Source organism: Chiloscyllium punctatum, chromosome 4, assembly GCF_047496795.1.
Source record: "Chiloscyllium punctatum isolate Juve2018m chromosome 4, sChiPun1.3, whole genome shotgun sequence".
NCBI classification, from domain to species: Eukaryota; Metazoa; Chordata; class Chondrichthyes; order Orectolobiformes; family Hemiscylliidae; genus Chiloscyllium; species Chiloscyllium punctatum.
In genome coordinates, this window is record NC_092742.1 from 69,018,105 (window position 1) to 69,046,060 (window position 27,956).

A 27,956-nucleotide genomic window follows, 5' to 3' on the forward strand; every position below is an offset into this window, starting at 1 on the left:
TACAACTCTATGACTCTAACTCCCTCCCTAATAGCATTGTGGGTGTCCCTACACCTCGTGGACCCCAGTGCTTCAAGAAGGTCATTTATCACCAGCTTCTTGAGGGCAATGAGGGATGGATAACAAATACTCGTCTCACCAGTGATGCCCACATTCCACAAAAAACATTAAAAATGAAAGGCATATTTATCCATTTGCCAGCTTTGCACTATTATTCAATGCCAACAAAAAAGCACACAGAAAGAGGAGGAACTTCATTATCTTAGATTAGATTAGATTGGATTAGATTACTTACAATGTGGAAACAGGCCCTTCGGCCCAACAAGTCCACACCACACCGCCGAAGTGCAACCCACCCATACCCCTACATTTACCCCTTACCTAACACGACGGTCAATTTAGCATGGCCAATTCACCTGATCTTGTTCAGATCTAGTACATACTGCATCTTCTGTCATTGCTGACATCTATACATGGGGTGACCAACGTATAGACATTAACTTTGTCACAAAAAAGTTCTCTTTGCATGACCTCAATCACAAAGTGTCTCTCCACCTCAAGCATCCCTCTCTTTCCACCTCTTAACTTTGGCCTTTGATTACTCCAGCTCTACAGTTAACTCTACTCCAATAAATCTCTAGAGGCAAAACATCCTCTTTCTGTTTTTCACACTAGACTACCTGTTCACTTTCTTACAGTTATCCTCACCTTTCAGTATCCATGGGATTGCCTGTTGCAGGGTGCCTGAAACATAAAAAAAGTCCATTTCTCCTGTAAATTATTTGAGTTAAATTAATGATTGTCTCATATACCTTGAAGACACAGTGAAAAGTGTTTTGTTGCCATAATTTGGAACCATTTTGAGTTACAAAAATAATAAAAATAAATTATATAAATAAGAGTTTTTATCTTCTGTGCAAATTGGGTCTCAAGAATGGTTCCAGGGCTTCTGCAAAGTCTCTGAAAGGTGTTCCGGTCCTCAAGGAGTCATGTTCCAGGAAGAGCAATGATGATGCCAATGCCCCATGCTCTATTGCCGCCTGGGTCTGCCAAGAGCCCCTGCTCTGGGCACTACCGCTCTGGACACTGCCGTCGCCAAGAGCCCAGACTCCAGGCACTGCTGCCACCAATAGTCTGGGCTCTGGGCCTAGCCACCAATAACAGTCCAGGTTCCGGGCCTTCCGCTGCAACAGAAAAATAAAGACAAAGACAAAAAGTACATAGATAAACAGATGCTGCCAGCCTGTTGTGGACGGGCTCTGATGAGCCCAAAAACTACTGACTGTGCCATCATCTTACCCATACTTCCACCATGGGTAAGACAAGGCCCACGAAGACGTTCACAGTTGGATCATGGCAATAACTCCATTTTGGGAATTAGAAAGCATTAACTCCCTAATTTTATACAAGGACTCGCAAAACAGAAGATGCCCCTCACTTAGCACAAAACGACCAATGTCCCATCGGAGACCACAAAGCAGGAGATGCTGTACCTTGCATGAAACCACGTAACCAATGGACACCACAGGACAATGTCACACACATATCATGAAACTGTTTGCATTTTGACAATGTTATGATTTGGCAGGTCATTTTTGGCCCTTTCTTTCTGAAGAGAGTGTGCAAGGCAGAGGTGTCAAGCAGTCTGGGGTAACATAAACAGAGAGTGAGGCCTTGAGTTTTGCTGTGGAGGAAGTTTCATTGGGGTGGAAGTTTCATTGATTGCTAAAATCTGTTTGGAGATATTTACTTGGTCTGTTATGCAATTCACTGCACATAATTATCTTGCTGATTTAATTTTTCCAAGATTCATAGGGTAGCATGATGTACATCTGCCATTTGAGTGAATTTCCCTGAGACTTTCCTTGCTGTACTCCCATTAGCACTGGTGAAATCTGAGTGGGAGCCCCACACACAAAGGAGAATGGGAGAAGCCTTGGGGAAAGCAAGCCTCCCCCTAGATTTCTAGTTTATAGCACTGTTCGATCCCTAAACTTTTATTGCATGGACTATATCAACACTCTATGTGACACATTATTAAAATTGTAAATATCTGCATTCAAGTAATATCTTAGGCGTGTCTTTGAGTGAAATATTTGCTTGATTTAATATGAATCATTATCTCTATGAAATATGCAACCTGACATTTTAATTACTATTCCAACAATACTCACATATGAACTGACCAATGTTTCTAAAGCATTCAGCAGTTAATAAAACAAATAAAATCAACAAACCCTTCCTTGTGAGTAGTACAATGACGAATTCTGTTCCCTTTATGCCTACCTGTATTTCAATTGATGTATTATTCAGCTACCTTCTAGTGTATAAGCAGGCAGAAACGAAAGCTCTAGAAAATGTAACAGTTTTATTTGTGCAATAAAAGTTTTAATTAATCCCTCACACAAACAGATGATGACTATAAGCAGCTCCTTAGAGGGTAACAAACAGTACCAGAGGGACAATTTATTCAATAGAGGTACTGAATAACAATATGGCACATCATCCAGAATCCAACATTTGCACGAATTGAGTTTCAATAGCATATTTACTTCTTGTGTGAGACAATTTGAGGTCTATCTGATATGTAGATGGTATCCTGATCTTATTTTACTCAATTTATGTATAGTTTTATTTTAACCTTAAGCAACTCCGTGGTTAGTTTTCTGATCCATACACCCTTATTAGATTTTCTCAGTCCTGTTTCCAATTACTTTCTAGATCCTGAGCAGCTGTGTTTTTAGTTAATATTTGTTTTAACTTTAAAGGGCAGGAATTACCCTCTCATTGTGCCTCTCCTGTAACGATATCATTGCCAAATAAGGCCCTATAATGTCCTGGATACAGTACCGAGCTTAGAGCATATCTCATGAAAAGAAGCTGTAAATAGTTTTATTGTTATTTGAATAACTTGTTACAAAATAGCAATGAGAAGGACAATAAAGAAAAGGAATCTTAGTGACTGACCTCAAAGAAACAAGCATTTTCCACCAACTGACATCAAGCTGAGGTCAGTTGAAACACACATTGTTCAGTAATATGAATAAATACAGAACCTTAGCAAATGCCTTTGCACATTCCTTTTCAGCAGAAGAATCAAAGGCAGATGAGAATAATTTGAGCTGCCCAAGAGGTAAGGAAATATCCAGGATCAACATCGAATAACATTATTCATGGATATCTGAGCATGATTTTGAAGGAAACCTTCACAATCAGGGTGAATTATAGCACTATCAACTTTAAACTGATTGCCACAGGCCATGTCATTTATTTAACAAGGAAATATTTGTCAATTTTTCTATTCATTTGTTGGATCAGTTTTTGATTGGGACAGAAATTGTATCACAGGGAAGGTAAATCTTTACAGCAAAGCAAAAGACTGCACATGCTGAAAATGCTGGAAATTCTCAGCAAGTCAAATGATATATGGGTAGAGAAACAGGTTAAGGTTTCAGTTCTGATGAAGTGCCTTTATAGTATCCCTGATTTGATTTTAATCACATGAGGGTTCAGAGAGAAACAGTTATCACTTATTGCCATTTTTCGCTTTAGGTTTGTTTTAGAGGTTGGGAGATACAGATGGTGAGCAATTAAACTTATTTGGAGTAAGCTTGATGCACCCAGCTGATAATATCCTGGTGAGGAGATTTGTTAGAGCTGCTCGGGAGGATTTAAACTAGAAGAGGGAGGAGGGTACCCAGGGAGACAATGAGAAAAGAGCTCAGTCTAAGACTAGTGCAGTTGGGAAAAGGAGCAAGTCAAACAGTCAGGGCAGGCAGGAACAAAGCAAAGAATGAAATAGGACTGATAAATTAGACTATTTATTTCAATGCAAGAGGCCTAACAGGTAAGGCAGATGAGCTCTGGGCATGGTTGTGAACATGGGATTGGAATATCATCATGATTGTAGAGACTTGGCTAAGGGATGGTCAGGACTGGCAGCTTAACATTCCAGGGTATAAATGCTATAGAAAGGATAGAAAAAGAGGCAAGGGAGGAGGGAGGTGGTGTTTGTGATTAGGGATAACCATTATGGCTGTACTTAGGGAGGATATTCCTGGGAATATATCCAGGGAAGTTATTTGGAGGAATTGAGAAATCAGAATGAGATGATCACCTTATTGGTATTGTACTATAGACTCCTCAATAGTCAGCAGGAAATTGAGAAACACATTTGCAAGGGGATCTTAGTTATCTGTAAGAATAAAAGGGTGGTTATGGTATTTTAACTTTCCAAATATAGACAGGGACTGCTACAGTGTTTAGGGCTTGGATGGAAAGCATTTGTGAAGTATGTGCAAGAATTTTTTTTTGATTCAGTACCTACTAGAGGAGGTGTAAAACTTGACCTACTCTTGGGAAATAAGGCATGGCACATAACTGATGTATCAGTTGAGGTGTACTTTTGAGCCAATGACCATAATTCTATTAGTTTGAAAACAGTGATGGAAAAGGATAGACCTGATCTAAAAGTTAAAAGTTTAAATTGGAGTAAGGCCAATTTTGATGGTATTAGTGAGAACTTACAAAAGTTAATTGGCTGGAAAATGGGAAGCCTTCAAAAATGAGATAATAAGTTTCCAGAGACAGTATGTTCCTGTAATGGTGAAAGGCAAGGCTGGTGGATGTAGGGAATACTGGATGAGTAGAGAAATCAAGAGTAAGAAGGAAGCATATGTCAGGTGTAGATAGCAGGGATTGGAGGTGTAGTGGACAGCAGAGAAGATTACCTTGATCTCGATCAGATGGGCCAATTGGCCGAGGAGTGGCATATGGAGTTTAATTTAGATAAATGTGAAGTTCAAAGTTTGTGAGAAGATTTGTAGCTCAGGTGCTCATTGTTGTGGTTCTGTTTGCCGAGCTGGGAATTTGTGTTGCAGACGTTTTGTCCCCTGTCTGGGTGACATCCTCAGTGCTTGGGAGCCTCCTGTGAAGTGCTTCTGTGATGTTCCTCCGGCATTTATAAATCACAGAAGCGCTTCACAGGAGGCTCCCAAGCACTGAGGATGTCACCTAGACAGGGGACGAAACGTTTGCAACATAAATTCCCAGCTTGGCAAACAGAACCACAACAAATGTGAAGTGTAACATTTTGGAAAGGCAAATCAGGGCAGGACTTATACACTTAATGGTAAGGTCCTAGAGAGTGTTGCTGAACAAAGAGACCTTGGATTATGCAGGTTCAAAGTTCCTTGAAAGTGGAGTCCCAGGTAGACAGGATAATGAAGAAGGTGTTTGGCATGTTTGTCTTTCTTGGTCAGTACCTTGAGGACAGGAGTTGGGAGATCATGTTCAGGTCATTTACAGGACGTTGGTTGAGCCACATTTGGAAACTGCATGCAATTCTGGTCTCCCTGCTATGGGAAAGATGATGTGAAATTTGAAAGGGTTCAGAAAAGATGTTGCCAGGGTTGAAAGGTTTGAGCTACAGGGACAGACTGAATAGGCTGGGACTAATTTCCCTGGAGCTTTGGAGGCAGAGGGGTGACTTTATAGAGGTTTATAAAATCATGAAAGGCCTCGATAGGTTCAATAGATAAAGTATTTTACCCAGGGTGGAGCCATCCAAAACTAGAGGGCATAGGTTTAAGGTGAGAGAAGAAAGATTTAAAAGGGACCTAAAGGGCAACTTTTTTATGTAGAGGGTGGTACGTGTATGGAATGAGCTACCAGAGGAAGTGGTGGAGGCTGGTACAATTACAATATTTAAAAGGCATGGGATGGGTACATGAATAGAAAAGGTTTAGAGGGATATGGGCCTGTGGAAGTTTTTTTCCTGAACTGCCTGTTTGCAGCTATGTTTTCGCCAGTCATGGTGCTGCTTTGTCTTGGTTTGACCCCTTGCCCTGAGTGGCCTTAGCTATGAGAAATTCTGCTTTTTCCCACATAACCCATGAACTGTTTATCAGTAGACCTCTGTTAATCAGCATGCAAATGTAGTGTGCATTGATTCAAGGCCTGAGAACAATAACTCATTAATGTATAGTTTTGGCATCATCTCAACTCTGCGTGGAGTATGTTCATGTGGGCCATCTAGCGACTAGTTTGTGTAACTGTCAGCCTGGACAATATAAAATCTGGTGTGCTTTGAAGTTAGACCGATCCATTCTTAAGAAAGGTTTGCTTCCTATGATATCATGCAATAAAGTTTGTCAATACTCAAGGTCTGAGTCTGGGGAATTTCTTCAACAATCTGGTGTTAGTCAGCAGGATCCCTTAATTACAGAGTCCTGACCAAACCTGAAGTACTTTAAAATAAAAGCAGCTGCCTGCGTGATCCTCACCTGAGTCGACAGATTGATCCCAAGTTAAGGAAAGATGCTGAGACAAGACAGGACTGGAAAGGATGCTGCCGTCAGACATAAATCACTTTAAAGTGACTTTGAGGGATTGACAACAGCGGCTGTTTGCTTTGTCTGTCTTCGTGTGTTTGTTTCTGTTCATTTCTCCACAGATCATAGATCTGTGCTTCGGAACTGAGGGATCAATGATGGGGTCAACGATTTCTAAATGTAGGAAAGATGGGCTGGCCCCAGGGACAAGTAAACTATGTCCCACTGAGAAGAATGGCCCACATCCATTTGTCCCCCTCGAAAAAGACGCAGAAGCGCCAAGGTAAATACATTCACTGCAAAATACTTACCCCATCCGTGTGCCAATCCCCTTCTATTGGGAGTATTCTGAACCTTAGAGTTCCCAACAAGAATACTACAAGTGCCAAGTTCATAACTCTTTGGATTGGAACTCAGACCAATTACTTGAGAACTTATAATGGCATCTATTTCGTTTGTAGCCACAAGGCCTACCCCTGGCTGCCAGTCTGCTGGACTGGTAGTTGCTATCCAGGGTATGTGGTCCCCTTTATTTACCACTCTCATTCCTCCCTGTCCAATGGCCTTGACCTCTCACCAAGAGAGCTATAACTGACACTGAACAGTTCTTTGCCATTCTCTTCCCCTCGTATGGGACCACTCTACTGGCAACGGAGGTCAGGAAATTGGCCTCAGTTCTTGAGGAAATAGCAAATGACACGGTGGCAGCCTTTGACCAACTTAGTGTGGAGGTGGTCTCCATTCGCTCAGTTGCGTTATGAAACAAGTTGGCCTTAGACTATCTACTAGCCAAGAAAGGGGGCACTTGTGCCCTTATTGGTGTCGAATGTTGCTCCTATACTCCTGACTCCAGTGAGAACATTACTAACCTTGCCAATCACATTCAGAAGGCTGCCTCCAAGCTCCGTGACACGAGCTCCCCTCGGGGTCTGTGGAGCTGGATGGTGAATGGTGTGGTCCCCTGGGAAAGGCCCGCTTGCAGGGCCTCGTTATACTTGTTGTCATTTTCGTTATCATTTCAGTTCCCATCATCTGCCTTAAGTAGAGCTGTGTGCACTTTAGCTCACTTTTATTACCCTCAGACCCATTAATTTCCCAGTTGCTCAAGACACCCCTCATGGAAATCCCTTACTCAAATACCAAGGAGTACCCTTTGATTCCGAGCCTCCACTACTGGATAATCCCACAGGCTCCAGCTACATTCCCTCTTTTGCAGGTAATCCTGACCTCATGATCAAAAAGGAGGGATTGTGCAAGTTTTTTTTGCTGGATTGCCTGTTTGCAGCAATGTTTTAGTCAGTCATGGTGCTACCTTTGCGTTGGTTTGGCCCCTTGCCCTGAGTGGACTTAACTATGAGAAAATCTACTTCTTCCCACATAACTCATGAACTGTTTATCTATAGGTACCTGTTAATCAGTGTACAAATGTAGTGTGCATTGATTCAAGGCCTGAGAACAATAACTCATGAATATATAGTGTTGGCAAGATCTTAAATCTGCTTGGAGTATGTTTACATAGGCCATCTAGTGACTATTTTGTGTAACTGTCAGCCTGGAATATATAATATCCGCGGAGGGTAAATGAGAGGGGGGTGGGGGTGGGGAGAAAGTAGTATAGAGTACAGTAGGTGAATGGGAATGGGGCCGGAGGTGATAGGTCAGAGAGGAGGGTGGGGGAAGGTAGCAAAGAGTACAATGGGTGAATGGGGGTGGGAATGAAGGTGATAGATCAGAGAGGAGGGTGGAGTGGATAGGTGGAAAGGAAAATAGGCAGGTAGGACAGGATTTATTGTATCTGTTGCTCCTGATGCAGTCGCCTCTACATTGGGGAGACTGGACACCACCTAGCAGAGTGCTTTAGGGAACATCTCCGGGGCACCCACACCAATCAACCCCATCACCCTGATTGGAGGAAGAGGAATAATATATTAGGCTCTGAAAGGGTTAATGCTGAGGAGCACATTGAGCACCAACATTATGGTGATGTTGTACAGACTTGGGTGAGAAAACAGCTCCGCATCTTGAAAGGGATTGACCTATCATCCAGCTCTGCCTCATAGTCTTAGTAAGAATGGATGGAATCTTCTGTTTTTTTCCCCAAATCTGCCCCTTTAAGATTCAAAATACATATACACTCAATCATGAATAAGACAGACAAAAGACAAACTATTAGATATAAACAGTATGCGTGGAAAAATATGAACAGGAGAAACAACATTCTGAAGATCAAAAGCCCAGACCATAAAGATCGGTTAACTTGGCTCTCAGTTTTTTTGATTTTACCAATGAAGACGTGCTATTGGCTGTAGGACAATTGTCATTCTTTGATTCAATAGTTGATGATTCTGGTTGCGCTACTCTCAAATGTTAGAACCATCACTAAACTTTCATTACGTTTATTTTTATTCTTTTATCAATTTGATTTGGAATTGAAGAAAAATTATGGTCTTCGTAAAATAGCTTGTGGTAAAAGGAAAAGAATAAAAAGCTCTTTCGTTTGTTTGAGAGGTCAGGCCTGGAGGTTAATTGCAGGCTGAATCAGACACGGTGCCCTTTTGGAAAGTATGTGTTTAATCAGGTAGCAGAGGTTGGCTATTAACAAAGTCAACACATTGGAATTGTTTCCAGCAAGTTTTGAAGACACCCCATCAAACAGATGGCAGATATTGCAGTCAAATACAGACAGTTGGTCTGTTAGGGTGAAACCATAGTTAAGTTTGTTGTTTTGCACTTTGTGTTTTGGGAAGATGAGCTTGGCTACTGGGGACACAGCATGAAGTTTTGAAAGCTCCCTGCCTAATCTCCCACACCAGTTTCTGGAAGCTAAGCTGGAAGTATTTCTGCCTTTGCCTGTCTAAGATGGCCCTGATCAGCAGTTCCAGAAAAGCAAGTGAGGAGTCCACATCTATGACCATAAAACAAACCTAACCATATTGTGAAAACCACTGAAGTAATTTGGCCAGTTTTGTTATTTTCTTTTATTTATCCCTTAACTGTTTGAGTGCAAATTCCAAGTCATGATTGTGAACCAATCTTTGCAATAATTTCTAGTGCTAGTCATTCTTATTGTGTATGCGTGTGTTGTACATTTATGCTTAAGTTCAGATAGCTCCATATGGGAATTTTATAGGTTTTTTGGCAGACAACCAAATCAATAAACTATTGATGTTGTGCAGCAGTGAGAATCAAGGATTTGTCTTTGTAAAAGGGATGGGACTCAATTATTGATTATTCCTGAACTTGAAAACCAAAATCTTATAATGATCCCTCCAGCTCATACAGAACTTCCTGACACTGCAGGGAAGATGGAAATACTCAATATGCTTCCCCGTACACCTCGCAAGATGTAAGTAAATAGATAAACTCACTTTCTATCGCAATTACTGCATCCAGAAAACAAACTTATATGTTGACACAAAGAAAATCACAAATGCATCTTTCCTTCTCACCATTTTCAACCATTTTAGTCTATACATTCCCCATACACATTTGAAAGTCAAACAAATATACTCACCCACAATTTAACAATACGTCCTCAAATTGCCCTTCCCTCCCCACAAGTAAATACTAAATAGAAACAGATACCTGTACACTTAATGCATTCATTAAGGCTTCTTCCACAGCACCTTCTAAACCTGTGGCCTCTACCAACTAAAAACGACAGGATGCATTGGAACACCCCCACATCCAAATTCCTCTCTAAGCCAAACAACGCACTGACATAAAACTATATTACCATTCCTCTTTTATCAGGTGGCTTGATGCCACGCTATGTGTTTGACTTCAATATACACTGGTTGAGAGAAGACTATGTCAAGAACTGTCTTCAGGCTTAAAGCTCAAAGTAATATGATTTGTTACGTGCTAATAATAAATACTGCTATACGCAGTACTCACAGATCTTCCAAGCTCTGACTTATAGTTACTTTAGATAAAAATTAATCTACCTACTTATGTGTTAATTTCTATGTGCTCTTAAGATTCTCTAAAGTTTGTGTGCAATGTATTCAAATTGTTGTATGTTCTTCGAGAAAGGGTGGTGTTTGATGAGAAATGTTAACCCTGGAGTTCAGTTACTAGTGGGGTACCATAAGGATCTGTTTTGAGGCCACTGTTGTTTGTCATTTTTATAAATGACCTGGATGAGGGCGTAGCAGGATGGGTTAGTAAATTTGCAGATGACACTAAGATTTGTGGAGTTGTGGATAGTGCTGAAGGATGTTGCAGGTTACAGAGGGACATAGGTAAGCTGCAGAGCTGGGCTGAGAGATAGCAAATGGAGCTTAATACGGAAAAGTGTGAGGTAATTCACTTTGAAAGGAGTAACAGGAATAATGTGCACTGGGCTAATGGTAAGATTCTTGGTAGTGTAGATGAACAGAGATCTCGGTGTCCACGTACATTGATCCCTGAATTTTGCCACCGAGGTTGACAGGGTTGTTAAGAAGCATACTTTGTGTAGCCGCATTTGGAATTTTGTGTACAGTTCTGGATACCGCACTATAGGAAGGATGTGGAAGCTTTGGAAAGGGTTCAGAGGAGGTTTACTAAAATGTTGCCTGGTATGGAGGGAAGGTCTTATGAGGCTGAGGGACTTGAGGCTGTTTTTGTGAGAGAGAAGATGTTTGAGAAGTGACTTAATTAAGGCATATATGATTATCAGAGGATTATATAGGGTGGACAGTAAGAGCCTTTTTCCTCAGATGATGATGGCTAGCACGAGGGGTCACCCCAAAACAGATCCTTGCAGTACACCACTAATAACTGAACTCCAGGATTAACATTTCTCATCAACCACCACCTTTTCTTGAAGAACATTTTAAATTGAGGGGTGATAGATATAGAACAGATGTCAGAAGAGGTTTCTTTACTCAGAGAGTAGTAGGGGTGGGAAATACACTGCCTGGAACAGTCGTAGACTTGCCAATTTTAAGGGCATTTAAATGGTCATTGGATAAATATATGAATGAAAATGGAGTAGTGTAGGATAGATAGGCTTCAAATTTGTTCCACAGGTTGGTGCAGCATCGAGGGCCAAAGGGCCTGTACTGCACTGAAATGTTTTAAGTTCTGTGTTCTACAGCATTGTATTTTGGTCTAATGCCACCCACAGAATTCGTTACGCTCATTGATTTGTAGTGCAAAAGAGAAGGCTGATGAATTCGCAACAATCTTCAGTCAGAAGTGCCAAGTTGATGATCCATCTCAGGCTCCTCCAGTGGTTTCAAGCATCACAGACACCCAGTCTCCAGCCAATTCAATTCACTCCACATGATATCAAAAAATGGCTGGAAAAACTGGATACTGCAAAGGCAATGGGCCCTGATAACATTCTGCCAATAATGCTAAAGATGTGTGCTCCAGAACTTGCTGCCTCCCTAGCCAAGCTCTTCCAGTACAGTTACAACACTGGCATCTACCCAACAATGTGGAAAATTTCCCTGTACACAAAAAGCAAGACAAACCAACTCGACCAATTACCGCCTCATCAGTCTACTCTCCATCATCAGTAAAATGATGGAAGGTACCATCAACAGGGCTATTAAGCAGCACCTGCTCAGCAACAACCTGCTCAGTGACGCCCAGTTTGGGTTTCGCCAGGGTCACTCAACTCCCGATCTCATTACAGCCTTGGTTCAAACATGGACAAAAGAGTTGAATTCCAAAGGTGAGGTGAGAGTGACTGCCATTGACAGCAAGGCTGCATTTGACTGAGAGTGGCATCACGGAGCTCTGGCAAAACTGGAATCAATGGGTATCAGGGGCCACATACTCTGCTGGTTAAAGTCATACCTGGCACAAAGGAAAATTGTTGTGGTTGTGGAGAATCAATCATCTCATCTCCAGGACATCTCTGCAAGAGTCCCTCAGAGTAGTGTCCTAGGCTCAACAATCTTCAGGTGCTTCATCAATGTCTTTCCCTCTGTCATAAAGTCAGAAGTGGGGATGTTTGCCGATGATTGCACAGTGCTCAGCACCATTCGCGACTTCTCATTTCATGCTCAAATGCAACAAGATCTGGACAGTGCTACAGGGTCAACAAGTGGCAAGAAACATTCACGTCATACAAATGCCAGGCAATGACCATCACCAATAAGAGACATTCTAACCACTGCCCCTTGACATTCAATGGTACTACCATCATTGAATCCCCCACGTTCAACATCCTTGGGGTTACCCATTGACCATAAACTCACTGGACTCACTACATAAACACAGTGGCTACAAGAACAGGTCAGAGACTGGGGATACTGTGGCAAGTAACTCACCTCCTGACACCCCAAAGATTAATCCACCATCTACAAGGCAGAAGTCAGGAGTATGTTGGAATACTCCTCATTTGTCTGGATGGGTGCAACTCCAACAACACTCAAGAAGCTTGACACCATCTAGGCAAAGCAACCCACTTGATTGGCACCACATCTATAAACATTCAATCCCTTTACCAGCGGCGCTCAGTAGTAGCAGTGTGTACTACCTACAAGATACACTGCAGAAATTCACCAAAGATCCTTAGGCAGCACCTTCCAAACCCACAACCACTTCCATCTAGAAGGACAAGGTAGCTGGTATTTGGGAACACCACCACCCACAAGTTCCCCTCCAAGCCACTCACCACCCTGACTTGGAAATATATTGCCTTTCTTTCACAGTTGTTGGGTCAAAATCCTGGAATTCCTTCCCTACCAACACAGCAAGTGGACTGCAGCGATTCAAGAAGTAAGCTCACCACCACCTTCTCAAGGGCAAATAGGAATGGGCTATCAATGCTGGCCATTGGTGATGGTCGGCGATGCACAAGTCCCATAATTGAATTAAAAAAAGTTCTACTACATAATAAAAAGGTTGCTGCAGGGTCCTGTTGCCTTTACATAACAGTTTATTTACTATCACTGTGTCAAAATCCTAGTATTCTCTCAATAGCACTATTGATGAATATATATTGCAGTGGTTAAAGAAGGTGAGTTACCACCATATTTTCTGGTCTGTCTAATGATACCCATTTTCCATGAGGAATACAGAAGATTAGACACATTGTCTTGAACTACCCCATATCCTAACAAAAAATGGATATCTTACTGTATTCCACTGAATTTTATTACAGATCTATAAGAAATGCCAAATTAAACCTGTTAAAATTAAGGTGGATTCAGATTTAAGTCTCATTTTAATGTATTTTAATGAAGGAATGCAGTCCTTCGGTCGTCACATATTTCCAACACACAGATAACTGGGAGTGTAGAAATAAAAGAGGTTCTTATGATTGGAAATCCATTGTTCAACAATATTGGGTGGAAGAACATCTGTTCAGCCTCAACTGCCTCTTGAGCCAAGCTAAGTCGAGGGAAAATCTTCAGGCTGTCACATTTTCTTGCAGGATTTTAAGGATACAAGCACAATACTTCAAATCCACCACTCTCAGGATCAAGGCAGTGCTGGAATTCAAACAATTCTCGATTTCAAGTCAGGCAGTTTCGAAAGTAGATAAGTTAATTAAAACCAGGTCAGGTGGTGAAGACGGTCAGTTGGAGTATGGAGTGGAGTAGGCTATAAAGCAGGAAAGCTAGTAACTGATCCGGAGGTATACTGAAGCAATGCAGGACCTAGCTGAATTGCTAAAGTCTTCTTAAAACTTTACTCAATTATAATTAATACAAAATTGTCCAGTTTTCAGATAACTTCACTTTTTAGATAGTTGGATTTGAGGTGCTTTACTTGTATTGGAAAGAAATATCCTGCCAGAGTGGTACAACATACACTTGGCTTAATGGATATTGGTTCCATGCCTTCACGGCAGCGATGCTTTATGTTGCTGAAGTTGCAAACATACTGGGGGTAATTTATATGGATAAATGGTTTGCCACTATAAAAGAAAATAAAGAAACATTATTTAGTGGAAGTGATTTCTAATTTCCAGAATTGGAATGAATGTCTTTTTTTGTAGAGGATCACTGTTCCTACCATTTATCTATGATTACTAACCCATGTCTAAACTACATATTTTACTGAGACTCAGAGCATAAAGATTGCTTATTATGTCAACATGAATCAGCTTCTGATAAAAATATTCTACATAAATTATTCATGGAAAGTGTTCATTTCATGAACTCATATAAATTCGTTATAAAAGTCTCCAATCAAATTTTTCAAATCAGATCAACTGAATAACATCAATTTTTGAAAATGTTAAGACAGTCAACAATATATTTTCTACTAGGATCAAAATACATTCCTCTTTATTAATTTAACTTTAATGTTATGTTTCAGTTAATCTTTGGACAACATAATCATGCAAGTTGCATTTAGATGAAGATGGCTCTTCAGCCTCTTTGACACCCTACTTTCAGGATGCCAAAATGACTGATTCCTCAGTGATGCATCCAGTAGTTTTAAATAATCCCAATGTTCTGGCCTCAACCTCACTTTTGGCAATTTTTCTGGAAGCCAGTCTGAGGAGGATCAAGAGATTAATACCTGGAATGGGTGAGTTATCACACAAAGAAAGGGTGGACAGACTAGGCTTATGTTTCAAAGAGTAAGAACTGACAAGTGAAACGTACAGACTCTGTGGGGTCTTTTTTTTCATTCATTCATGGGACATGGCATTACTCATTGGCCTTGATAGGTGGTTGTGAGTTGCCTTCTTGAACCGCTGTAGTACATGTGCTTTAGGTGGGCCCACAATGCTGATAGAGAGTGAGCTCCGAGAATTTGACCCAGCAACTTTGAAGGAAAAATGATACATTTGCAAGTCAGGATTGTGAGTGGCTTTGAGGGTATCTTGTAGGTATGGTGTCCCCACGTGTCTGCTGCCTTTTTCCATCTAGATGTAAGTGGTCGTGGGTTTGAAAGGTACTATCTCACGAATCTTGATCAGTTTTTTGAAGTGCATCTTGCAAATGATATGCACTGCTGCTGCTGAGCAGCGGTAGTGAAGGGAATGGATACTGATAGATGTAGTGCCAATCACATGGACCACTTTGTCCTGGATAGTGTAACTCTTCTTGAGTGTTTTTGGAGCTGTATTGATCCAGGCAAGTGGGAGGATTCCATTACATTCCTTGCTTGGGCTTTGTACATGTTGGCTAGGCTTTGGGAAGTCAGGAGGTGATTCCTAGCCATGGACCTGTTCTTGTAACCATTGTATTTAACCTACTTGAGTTTCTGGTTAATGGTTGCCCTCAGAATGCTAATAATGGGAAATTCAGTTTAGTGACACCACTCAATGTCAAGGGACAATGGTTAGACTCTCTCTTGTTAGAGATGATCACTAATTTACATTTGTGTGGCACGAAGGTTTTGGTCATTTTTCAGCCCAAGGTGGATGTTGCTTAGATCTTGATGCATTTGGACATAGGTTGCTTTAGTATGTTGGCGGGGTAGATTTGGAAAAGGTATTTCAGCTTCTAGTAGAATCTAGAAGCAGGGGTCATGGTTTAAGAATAAGTGTTTGGCATTTAAGAAAGAGTAAAAATGATTTCTCACAAAGGTTTGAGACCCTTTGAAACACTTTCTCAAAAGATGGTGTAAGCAGTCTTTGAGGATATTTTAAGGCAGAGGTAGCTTGTTACTCCATAAGCTAGAGGTAAAAATTATCAGGGTTTGAAGGGGTATGGGGAATAATCAGTTCAGTTATGATCTTATTGAATGCCACAGCAAGCTCAAAGGGCCTGTTCCTGTTTCTAAATCGTACGGTTGTGTGGTCATATGTAACTTGTTATATTTCATCACATTCTGGATCAAGAAATAGTTCTTGATAGCTAGCCTGCATTTGTTCCTCACAAACCTGATATGCTACTTAAATCTGTTCAGTTATTTGTGTTTGAGCAGGGGTCTATGATGACTTTGGATTTCATAAGGCTTGTCAAATAAATATCGACTTGTAAGAAATAGGAGCATTTGTAAGTGTTGTATCTTCCATCGGAAGCCACATGATGGAGCTGAATAACCCTCTAAGTACACACAAGAGTTCCCTGCAATGCAGCAGTGGAACACGCATATTCCAGCAAACTGCAGTGAATGTTCTCTTTAGCAAGCATTACACAACCTCACCCCAAGAGGGCAGAATTTCCATACAAGCAAAATGAAACAAAAACATTCCTTCACCAAACATTTGTATATACAGGAAGCTACTCATGTATGTTCAATAATATTCACTCTGTAAAATTTTAAATAATTCAGAAAACCATTATATAGGATTAATACTTATATATTAATAATATATATCATAATAACAAGCTTTATTTAACAAGCTTTGAAGTTAATAAATCAATCCAAAGCAAAGGAACACCTTATCATACCGAGTCACATGTGGAGAAATTAAGGGAGATGACCAAAAGCTTGGTCAAAGATGTAGGTTTTAGGGAGAGTTTTAAAGAAAGAAAATGAGGCAGGAACTTGGAGAGGTGTAGGTACCACAGTCTTAATCTTATGGCTTTGGCAACGCCAAGGACAGCTACTCATGATGAAGGAATTAAAATCAAGGATACACAAGTGGCTAGAACTAGAGGTGGACAAATATTTCACTTCTTTAACAGAAGAGAGACGAGCAAGAGAAGATTATTTGGCCCAATGAGCAAACTTCGCCATTCAATATGACCACGGCTAATCTTCGGCTTCATTTCCACTTCTCCTCCAGCTCCCGACACCTTTTGTGTCAATAGCTAGTTAATCACAAAGTTAAAGTTTATTAATGTATTCATTAAGTCTAAGAGAAACAGGGGTGGATATTGATTATCTTTGAGCCGATGCTTGGATCTTTAAAATGTCATGAAAAGGTACAGAAAATAATCAAGCAAGTTTTTGGAATTCTGACTTTTATCTCTAGAGCATTAGAGTACAAGGGTGCAGAAGTTATGCTGCAGTTATACAAACCACTGGTTAGACCCCACTTGGGTAGGTGTGAACAGGTCTGGATAAAATATCTTTGGAAGGAACTATTGGCCTTGGAGAAAGTACATGATACCTGGACTTAAGAGGTTAAGTTATGAGGAGAGATTATACAAAATAGGTTTGTTTTCTTGAGAACTTGGAAGGATAAGAGGTGATCTCATTGAAATCATGAAGATATAGAAAAGACAGGGTAGATAAAGATAAATTATTTCCACTGGTTGGTGTTTTACAACTGGAGGGCATAGTCTGAGAATTAGGTCAGACCATTCAAGAGAGATGTTAGGAACCACTTCTACATCCAAAGGGTGGTAGATGTTTGGAGCTCTCTTTCTCAAATGGCAGTGGATGCTGAATCATTTGTTAACTTTATATCTGAGATACATAATTTTTTGTTAAGCAAAAGTATTAAGGAATATGAACCAAAGGAAGATAAATGGATTTGGGCCTCAATTCAGCTCACTGAATGATGGATCAAGTTTGAGTGGCTGAATGACTTATTCATGTTCCCACATTCAAATTAAACAATGGAAAACTTGTTATATATTCTCTATGTTGAACTGCACTTCTTTCTGTGCAAGCATAATTTTTATTTTTATATTTTTAATTGTTCATGAAATGCCAATTAAAGACAAAAAAACTGCACATGCTGGAATCCAAAGTAGACAAGCAGGAGGCTGGGAGAACACAGCAAGCCAGGCAGCAGCAGGAGGTGCTGAAGTCAACATCTCGGGTGTAACACCTAAAACATGATGACTTCTCCACCTCATCATGAAAAGGTGGAAGCTAGTCAAAAGTCCAAAGCAATTTATGAATCATCAAAAAACATGCCAGTCTCCATATATAATAAAAGTTACTTTCAGGTAGAAATCTGTGTATAATAAAAGATACTTTCAGATGGAAACCTCAAAGATTTTATAAACTAAGACTTCCTAAAATATCAGTGAAATAATAGTTAACACTGTGCTAATAGATTTTTATATGGTGGCAGCAACAAGTTCTTTTGCATCTGGAAGAGTCTCATTGACCAACTCCACTAAGTCATCCTGGAACTGTATTCATTGATTTGCACGATGAAACCAAGGAACACTCTGCCTGTGTGAAATTAACTGAGTATTTTGTCTATGACAGCCTATCTTCTTTAAAAAAAAGATATGGAACTAAGTATCTCCAGTCATTGTATTCTGGTAGCTACAGAGAAACCTCTTTTGGAAGGATAGGTAGCCAAGTGAACTCTTCTGATTCCAAACGTGGGTCGAAGTCTTAGCCATGAATTTTGTAGATTTAATGTTTAAGTGTTGATCAAGGCAGAATATGCCTCTTGAACAGATTAATCATGTGTACAACATGACTGTTTGACTAAACTAATCAGTAATCTTATATTCTTTTGCACAAACATCATGGCTTTGAGCCAATTCTATACATGGAACGTAGCAGGTTGAGGGATGGCATTATAGAGGTTTATAAAATCATGAGGCAATAGATAAAATGAATAGTAAAGGTCTTTTTCCTAGAGCTGGGAGTTCAAAACTAGAGGGCATAATTTTCAGGTGAGAGGAGAAAGATTTAAAAGGGACCTGAGGGGCAACTTTTTCATTCAGAGGGTGGTTTATATATGGAGTGGAATGTCAGAGGAAGAGGTAAATGCAGGTACAGTTACAACATTTGGATGGATACATGAATACGAAAGGTTTAGAAGGATATGGGCCAAATGTAGGCAAATGGAACTAGTTTTGTTTAGGAAACTTGGTCGGCATGGACAAGTCTGGTTCCTTGCTGTATGACTCTATGACTATGACTATGACATAAAAACAGGGAGCAAGGGGTCCTTTTGTGGCACAAGGGTACTGTCCCTTCCAAGGGACTCAGGTTCAAGACTCACCTGCTCCAGAGGTGTGTAATAATATACCTGAATGGATTGATTAGAAAAAATAGGTTTAATTTAAAAGAAAATAAGTAGAGGGAGCACCTGTAATACTGAGTGTAGGCTGAGAGATATAAGACTGAGTAAGCCAATAAAATCTCTCCACAGTGAAAACTGTGTACCTTAGTTTCTCACTCAGAAACTGGCTTGATTATTTTAACACTTTGATTCCCTGACAGACCAAAATTCTGCCTGCACAACCTTAGTAGATTCAATATGTCTTATCCATCACCATCTGGGGAAGAGAATTACAACAATTCACAAACCCTTAAGAGAACAAATTTTACCTCAGCTCAGTCCTAAATGCTCATTTCCTTTACCTGAAATCGTTACCTTTTGTTCTAGATTCCCAGACAGGGGAAACAACCTCTGATTATGTACATTGTCAAGACTCTACCTAAACCTGAATGTTTCTCAGATAATCTAATTTTTTTCTAAACTCCAAAGAATATAGATCCAATTTACTCAGCATTTTATCATAGGACATCACTCTGAATCCAGGGACCAGTCTGGTGAACCTTCAATGTATTGCCTCCAATGCAAGTATACGCATCCTTAAATGTAGAGAGTAAATTTGCACACATATTCCAGGAATGGTCCACTGTTCTGAGGTTGCAGCAGGGAGAAGATATGTGCTTTATATACACTTTTCATTAGGGATCGCAGACCTCAGATTGGAGAAATAGGAGGCCCCACCAACCTGGCAGGCAAGTCACCTTAGCTTCCCATTCGGAAAACTTTCTCACTTGCTGGTGGTGTGTTCAGAAGGCCTATAGACCTTCACACACAGAACTTAATTGGTGAGATACTGTGAAGGGGTGCCCAAGCCCTTCTCATCACCTCTTCCATCATCCCTCCGCATGGGAAAGATTAAACCCTTAATCTTATATTAGTAATACTCAATGTATATTGCTTTCTTATACAGTAAACATTTTTGTTTAGAATACGAAATCCTGTGCCTTAATTTGTTACACTTTATAACAGATTTGAATTTTTTTTATAAGTTAATGGTTTCCCTTAAGATCATAAACAAACTACTGCATATTTGGTTGCCATGGATCACACTGCCATCCACCAGCTTCCACAAGCTGCAGCTGTAATATATTACCCGTCACACCATATTTTTTTTTATTTAACTATTTTTGTTTCAGACAAACTACTATCTGTAGCTGTATTTCATAACTATGTTTAACTGGTTACGGTTCAAATTTAATAAATATCTATATCCACCAGTCCTGGTTTAAACATTTTTTTAATGCATGAGGTCATCTCTGGCTGGGCCAGCATTTATAGCCCATCTCTAATTGCTCAGAGGGCATTTAAGAGTCAACCACTTTGCTGTGGGTCAGGAGTCACATATTGGTCAAACCAGGTAAGAATGGCAGTTTCCCTCCCTAAAAGATATTAGTGAACCAGATGGGTTTCCCTCATAATTAATTCATGGTGATCTTAAGATTCTTAATTCCAGATGCTTATGGAATTTCCACCAGCTGCCATAGCAGGAGTTGAACCCAGATCCCCAGGACATTAACTGAGTCTCTGAAATAACAGCCCAATGATAATGCCACTAGGCCATCACCTTCCATCTACTGCAATGGCAGCTGTTTAAGAGATAACCTGTCAAAATTCATGAATGAATCATCTAGGTTCATTCTAACTAATGCCTTTGAAAACCTATCAGCTATTGGAGGCTGAAGAAAAGGTATTACATCCAGCATCTCCTTCCACCAAAGTTAATTGTTCAAAATTCTCAAGTTACTACGTGTTCCTTATCACACATCAGCCTTGTTGTTTTCACTCTGCTCCGGTTCCTTGATTCCATGTTTCTATATACTTTTAATTCATTCCATGGTGATAATTATACTTGTCAAAGTTCTACCCGATGAAGCCAGGCTAGAAAATATTTGCTGCCAAGAATAATCACAGAGAGGTGTACCTTAGTGGTCTACAGTGAAATATTGCCCTTATTCCTGATGAAGACCTTATGCCCGTAGCATCGATTCTCTCACTACTCAGATGCTGCCTGACCTGTTGTGCTTTTCCAGCACCACTCTCGACTTTCATCTCCAGCATCCACAATCCTCACTTGTACTACAGTGAAATACGTGTTCTCAGTTTTATTAACTACTTACTATTTCATTGTTTTAACAAACTTCTTCAGTTTTATCATTAGTTTGTCTATCATTCTTTCCAAATATTATAATTAAAGAGTTATGTGGGCATGAAGGCCATTTGGAGTGAGGGTGAAGGGGAACCAATTAGCCATTCTTACACATTTACTGAATGTGTGCAGTTGAGCAACATTTTATGAAAGCAAAATTCAACAAAGTAGCACAAATAAAATAAATGGGAGTGTTAGGCTACTCCCCAAAAATTTTGCAGTTATGGACAATCCAAGATATATCTACGGTTTTCAGATGTATAGATTGGTGAAATTATAAAAAAAGCTGTTATGATCTCTATTTTTATATCAGTCAATATAATTACGCAGTGTAAAGTTGTGCAACTTAATTTCAAAGATAGATCCCTTTAAAAAAGCATCCACATAAACTTGTATGATAAACATGACTAAAATACAGACCAATAGTTTCATTCCTACTTGAAATAACTTTAGAAAGGTTCAAATCAATATCAACCCTTGCACAAAACTGTGATTTCACTCAGAGAGATCAAACAATTGTAGATGTTAAAGTAGAAAACTTCAAGTCAAGAGAATGCGACATGACTGTGAAAATATAATGAAGTCTCACTGTTGGGAAAAGTATCTTCGAAATTTAAGCACAAATGGAAGTCATATCAATTTTCTCATGTCTCTCTCTTTTCTACGAGGAGAAGCTTTACCAGGTGAAAGACCTGGAGGAACTTGACACTAACTAAAATGGAAATATTCCATTTGTCAGAATCAACATTTAATTTATCAACAAACATACAAAATTTCATGAAGATTCAGGAAGTAAGATATTTAAAATCAGAAGATATTTTATGTATTCAAACAATTACAGAATATAAGTCACCAACTAGTTTACCTCAATTTTTTCCCATACGTCACTGTTATTCTGCTTCTGCTGAATATCCTGCTGAAGCTGTTGAACCAGAGTTGATTTAGGAGAAGCACAGTCTAAGGCATTCTTTGGCATCTGTGTTAACCAGTGATGTGAGAGTTGGGTAGTAGTGTAGTGCTTAGCAGTTGTGTCTGCTATTGACAACTCATCATCGGACGGGATGTTGCTGAGCGGACCTGACTCAATGCTATCATCCAAAGAGGAAGCGACATCACTGGAGGAAGATGGAGATATAGTTCCAGTTTTAAGGAGGTATTTCTTGTTTTCGTTGTGAATTAATGGAATTACCTCATTCACAGAATTTGCTTCTGACAGCTCCCAATCTTCAATATTCTGAAATGTTTCACCTGGAGAATGATGTGACAACAGTTTTGTCAAATTCTCTAGCTTCAAAGTTAACCCTTCAGTTTCCTTCAGGTGCGACGGAAGAGCCAAATACTCATTCGATCCAAACCAAATGTCAGATGTATGATTTTCAGTGGTTTTATTTTGGCTTGAATTATTTTGTGTCCTTGGTTGCTGTTGTAGCAAAGATAGAGTGGGGATAAAGCCAGAAGAATCTATCCTGGTCTCATTTTGTAGCACATGTAAAGATACTTGGGCAGGCATTGATTCAGAGGAACTCTGACTAATCAGTGGCTGCTTCTTATACTCATTAGCAGACTCTTGATCTTGATGCCATGCGGAAATGTTAATTGGCTCACAACTATCCTCACACTTTACAGTAAAAGAGTCAGAACTATTGTTATTCTCACTAGTTGGCATTTTTGTATGAGGAGGACAACATGGATGGAAATTCTTCAGTTTACCTGTGGTATCTAGTTGTTTCTGATAGGGGGACGTCTGTCTGGAGAATAAGGAAATGTCACTTTGTGTATTTTGCACAGAACTGACATTTTGCACTAAAGGTTCTTGATCATGTGGTGTGGGGCTTCTTGCAGACTCTTTGTTAGATTGCCTAAAATCATGAAGGTCGCATGATTTCCAAATAGCTGGCGACTTTTTTTGATGTTGTTCATTGGTTTTATTCCGATCTAAAGTGGTCTTTTTAAAATTACATTGAGAAGAAGAACTTGGGTATCCATTATCTGTACCATTTGTTTTGTTTAACTCATCACATGAGTAACTGACAGCAGCATTTGCAGTGCTTGGGTAGGATGAATCTAGGTCGAGCCAAAGTCTGGACCTGTCAGGATGATCAAAGAGGGATGGTGTACTTCTGCTCATTTCTGCCTTGTGCAGGAGAATAGAAGGTGAAATTCTGCAGCAGCTAACCTCCAGATCATCTTTAGATATTTCATTTAGGTACAAAGCTCTTTTGGGTAAGGAAGGTTGTGTCGGAGACTCTGCGTTATAATTGAAACAATCTTTAATTGGTCTTTTTGGTATTGTGTTTTCACAGTGGTTACTACTTGCATTACAAGAACGTACTTGCATATGTCTCTTGGGTTCCAAGACATCAGTATTAGTGTCAGAAAATACTTTCTGTCTGGAGTTTCTAATTTCTTTTTGGGTTCTTGTACACTCCATTGGAGGACTTTGAGGCAGGGCTGGTTGATTTGCTGATGTGGGTGACAGCTTGGAGTTTGCCACGCCTTTCTTGTCCTGTACCAAGGTTTGATGAACTGTGCATGTTAACTGACTTTCACCACTCGCCTTAATTTCTTCCTGCCTGGAAGTGGAATGATCATTTGCAACAGAAAGTAGCCCCATGTTGCCAACCAACTCTGAAAAGCCATTTTCCGGGTCAGCACAGTTCCAATGCTCAAGCGGTTTTGGTTTAGCCCTGGCAGCTGAACTGGAGGTCATGGTAGCCTCCGGGCCACAGGGCGCGTCTTCACTTGGACTGTAGCCAGACAGTTCGAAGGCAGTGATACCACAATCCAAAGAAAAGTAGTCTTGAGAACATTTAATGGTCAGCTGACCTGCATCATCAACTTCAGTCAGAGTGTCCAAACAGGTCTGCAGAAAGAAAATGTAAAAAAGCCTTCATAAACTAAATGTACATTCTAAATTCTGTTCTGAATGTTAATGTATCATTACTTAATATATATAGTACACATTAAAAATGTTGCTAAAGCAACACAATTGTAAATAAACAAAATACATAAGCATGAAGTAACTGGTACAAGCCTCAAAGATCTGTGATAACCAGAGGATATAACTTTGAATTTTACAAACATAACTTTTGCAAACATAATGTTTAAACACACAAACTCAGGTCACATATTTATTGTGCTTTGAAAGTATACCCTTAAATTTAGGGTAAAATAAAGGGGGTTGTATGAACTGTTCTGAATAGCATAACATTAGCCTTTGGTTGTTTGATTGTTAAACCTTAAGAAAGGACTAACTCATTTTAGTGGGTAGAAGGTGCAATCTGCCTACTCTTGGAGACAATGGTAACAGGTTCTATGTTTACAATGAATAGATTCTGAGTCTTCTAGAGTCCCACAATGATGTAGCAGACATCAGATTGCAAAGTGTTGAACAGTAAACTTTCTATTTATTTCTGACGTGAAAGAGAGTTGGACCTAGGAACAGCTAATCAGCATTTCAATATGTTTTATTTTGCCATAGGGAGGATAACAGTAGAATCCATTCTGAGATCTGGTTACAGGGTTCCCTTCAATTGAACGTGTATCAAAGACAGACAGCAGTTTTGTATGGTTAGCAGAAAAAAAGAGGCAACTTTGGTTGACAAGAATTCACAACATGGTCTCTCATCAAACAGATGTGAACTAGGGAATCTGGGAGATGCAAAAGAATCATCAGAATAAGCTTTATCTGCTGGTGGTGGACTAAAGAACACTTGGAAAACTGAGAAAAACACATGTGAAGGGTCACTCAAAACCACTAATTGGCAAAACTATTTTACAGGAATTCATTAGAAACTACGAACAGCTATGAACAGTTTACTATTAGAACTTGAAATAACTGCACAGAGGCTGATATCCCATCACCAAGTCACTCTTTATTTACATGTGCACATTACATGGGCTCTGACCAGACAGCTCAGAGCCAGTCCTTAGAATGTGGATACTCTCCTGTTTATTTATTTTTTCTTTTTTTTATGTACGAAAGACACTATGCCTTTGTGATATCATTTCCAACCTCAGGGAGAAAAGAAAATGTAAAGAAAAATGTAGCACTTAGAAATGACTATTTAGGATGAACTGTGAAATAACTCCACAGAGGCCAGTATCCCATCACCAATTCACCCTTTATTTACATGTGCACATTACATGGGCTCTAACCAGCCAGCTTAGAGCCAGTCCTTAGAATGTGTAGACTCTACTGTTTATTGCTTTTTTCTTTTTTTAATTTTATTTAATTTATTTTTAAAAATTACCCCCACCCTACCGCCTAACTGCAGTAGTGCTTATTAATTCCCCCGCACTATATTGTGTGTGTGCAGGTGTGAGACACAGTGAAAGACACTAGGTGCATGAAACTTTATTCAATTTCCACCACCAGGAAGAAAAGAAACACCCCAGTGACCAGTGACAAGCAGTGCCCTTCACATCAAAGGGCAAACGCTACTGTTTATTGTTTTTTCCATCTCCAAGTTGCCCTTTATTTACATGTACACAGTCCGAGACACTGATCCAGCTCCTTCAGAGCCAGCTCTCAGAGTGAACAGAACCCATGACACTCCTGAAAATTTCTTTTTTCCTAAAAAAATACAACCACACTACCGCCTAACTGCGGTAGAATTACCCCCACACTACCGCCTAACTGCGTTAGAACTCTACTGTTTATTTTTTTTCTTTTCTTTTTTTTATTGGCAATGTTGTGTGAATCTCCTATTTATTTACTCCTCTGTTAATTTTTTTTCCCCCACACTACCGCCTAACTGCGGTAGTGCTTATATATTTTTTTCCCCAGCACCCATGGTGTGTGTGTGTGCAGGTATGAAACACAGTAATTCTACTGTTTATTTTTTTTTTTCGACACCCGGGCATTTCTCCTGTTTTTTTTTCTACAGTCACAGAAATGGTCCAATCTCTCCACCAGGGAAGGAAACACTCAAGTGGCCAGTCACAACTCCAGGGTGTTGGTGGACACCCGCGTGCTCCTTCTCCAAGGACACCCGGGCAAATTCTACTGTTTATTTATTTTTTTTTTCTTTTTTTCTTTTCTTTTTTCTTTTTTTTTTCTTTTTTTTTAAGGCAAAACACCCGAGTGGCCAGTGACAAGCACTGCCCTTCACATCAAAAATCTCCTGTTTATTTTTTTTTTCCCCTTAACCCCCACACTACCGCCTAAGTGCGGTAGTGCTTATTTTTTAATCTCCTGTTTATATTTTTTTTTTTCTTTTTTTTCTTTTTTGGCCAGTCACAACTCCAGGGTGTTGGTGGACACCACGTGATCCTTCTCCAAGGACACCCAGGCAAATTCTACTGTTTATTTTTTTTTTTTTTTCTTTCTTTTTTTTTTCTTTCTTTTTTTTTCTCTTTTTTTTTTTTCTCGGGCCGAAACACTCTCTGCTTATTTTTTTTTTTTTTTCTTCTTTTTTTTTTCTTTCTTTTTTTTTTCTTCTATCCCCACACTACCGCCTAAGTGCGGTAGTGCTTATTCTTTCCCCAGCACCCATGGTGTGTGTGTGCAGGTGTGAGACACAGTGAAAAGACACAAAGTGCACGAATCTTTATTCAATTCCCACCACCAGGAAGATAGGAAAGACACCCGAGTGGCCAGTGACAAGCACTGCCCTTCACATCAAAAATCTCCTGTTTATTTTTTTTTTCCCCTTAACCCCCACACTACCGCCTAAGTGCGGTAGTGCTTATTTTTTAATCTCCTGTTTATATTTTTTTTTTTCTTTTTTTTCTTTTTTGGCCAGTCACAACTCCAGGGTGTTGGTGGACACCACGTGATCCTTCTCCAAGGACACCCGGGCAAATTCTACTGTTTATTTTTTTTTTTTTTTTTTTTTTTTTTTCTTTTTTTTTGGAAACACACAAGTGGCCAGTCACAACTCCAGGGTGTCAGTGGACACCCGCGTGCTCCTTCTCCAAGGACACCCGGGCAAATTCTACTGTTTATATCAGTTAGCTAGGGCTCCCTGATTGGTCCAGGTTAACAAGCCCAATCAAGGATATCATAATCAATAAGATCCACCTGGCCCTTGTTCCAATCACTACAGATCTGTGATTCCTGCAAAAAGTGTTGTGAGATAATTATCAAATGGGAACATTCCAATCTAAAACTTAAGTACAAGTTGCCCATAAAATACTGTTTAGTCAATAGTCCTTCCGATCATTTGTTTTAGTAACAGTTTTTAAAAATGAAGTCTTGCTTTGTCATTCTTTTCAACTTTGCATTGAACTTTAGAATTTCTTTTCAAAGTTGCAGTCCTTACAGAGTCTGACCAAATTAAGAATATGATGAATTTTTCAATGTGTAAGACTTATTTTAATCACTTCAATTTCTTTATTATACTTAATTGATGATTGATAGTATTACCAGAATTTTTAAGCAAGTCATCAGTCATAACGTCATACATAGTTTAATAAGAATTGTCTCTGGAATTTAAACCAGTGCAATCCTGTTGTAAAAACCGATCTGGTTCTATTGTGCAAAAAATCTGGCTCCTCACCTAATATCCCGTTATTAACATTCCAGACCCATTGTAATGTGTTGAATCTTAATTGCTACCTGAAATGGCCTATGAAACTACAGTTTAAGGGAAGTTAGGGGTGGACAAGAAATGCTAGTCTTGCTAAGAGCACCCAAATTCCATGA

General features: G+C 39.7%; 1 protein-coding gene across 4 annotated transcripts in view; it reads right to left on the bottom strand.

Moving 5' to 3' along the window:
- akap6 (A kinase (PRKA) anchor protein 6) overlaps window positions 1-27,956 on the bottom strand; it is a 413,822-nt gene that overhangs the window by 241,454 nt on the left and 144,412 nt on the right. For all 4 annotated transcript variants that reach the window (XM_072568962.1, XM_072568965.1, XM_072568963.1 and 1 more), the window contains one exon: window positions 22,173-24,170. In XM_072568962.1, coding sequence (XP_072425063.1) covers window positions 22,173-24,170 — 1,998 coding nt within the window. The remainder of the gene's footprint in view (window positions 1-22,172; window positions 24,171-27,956) is intronic.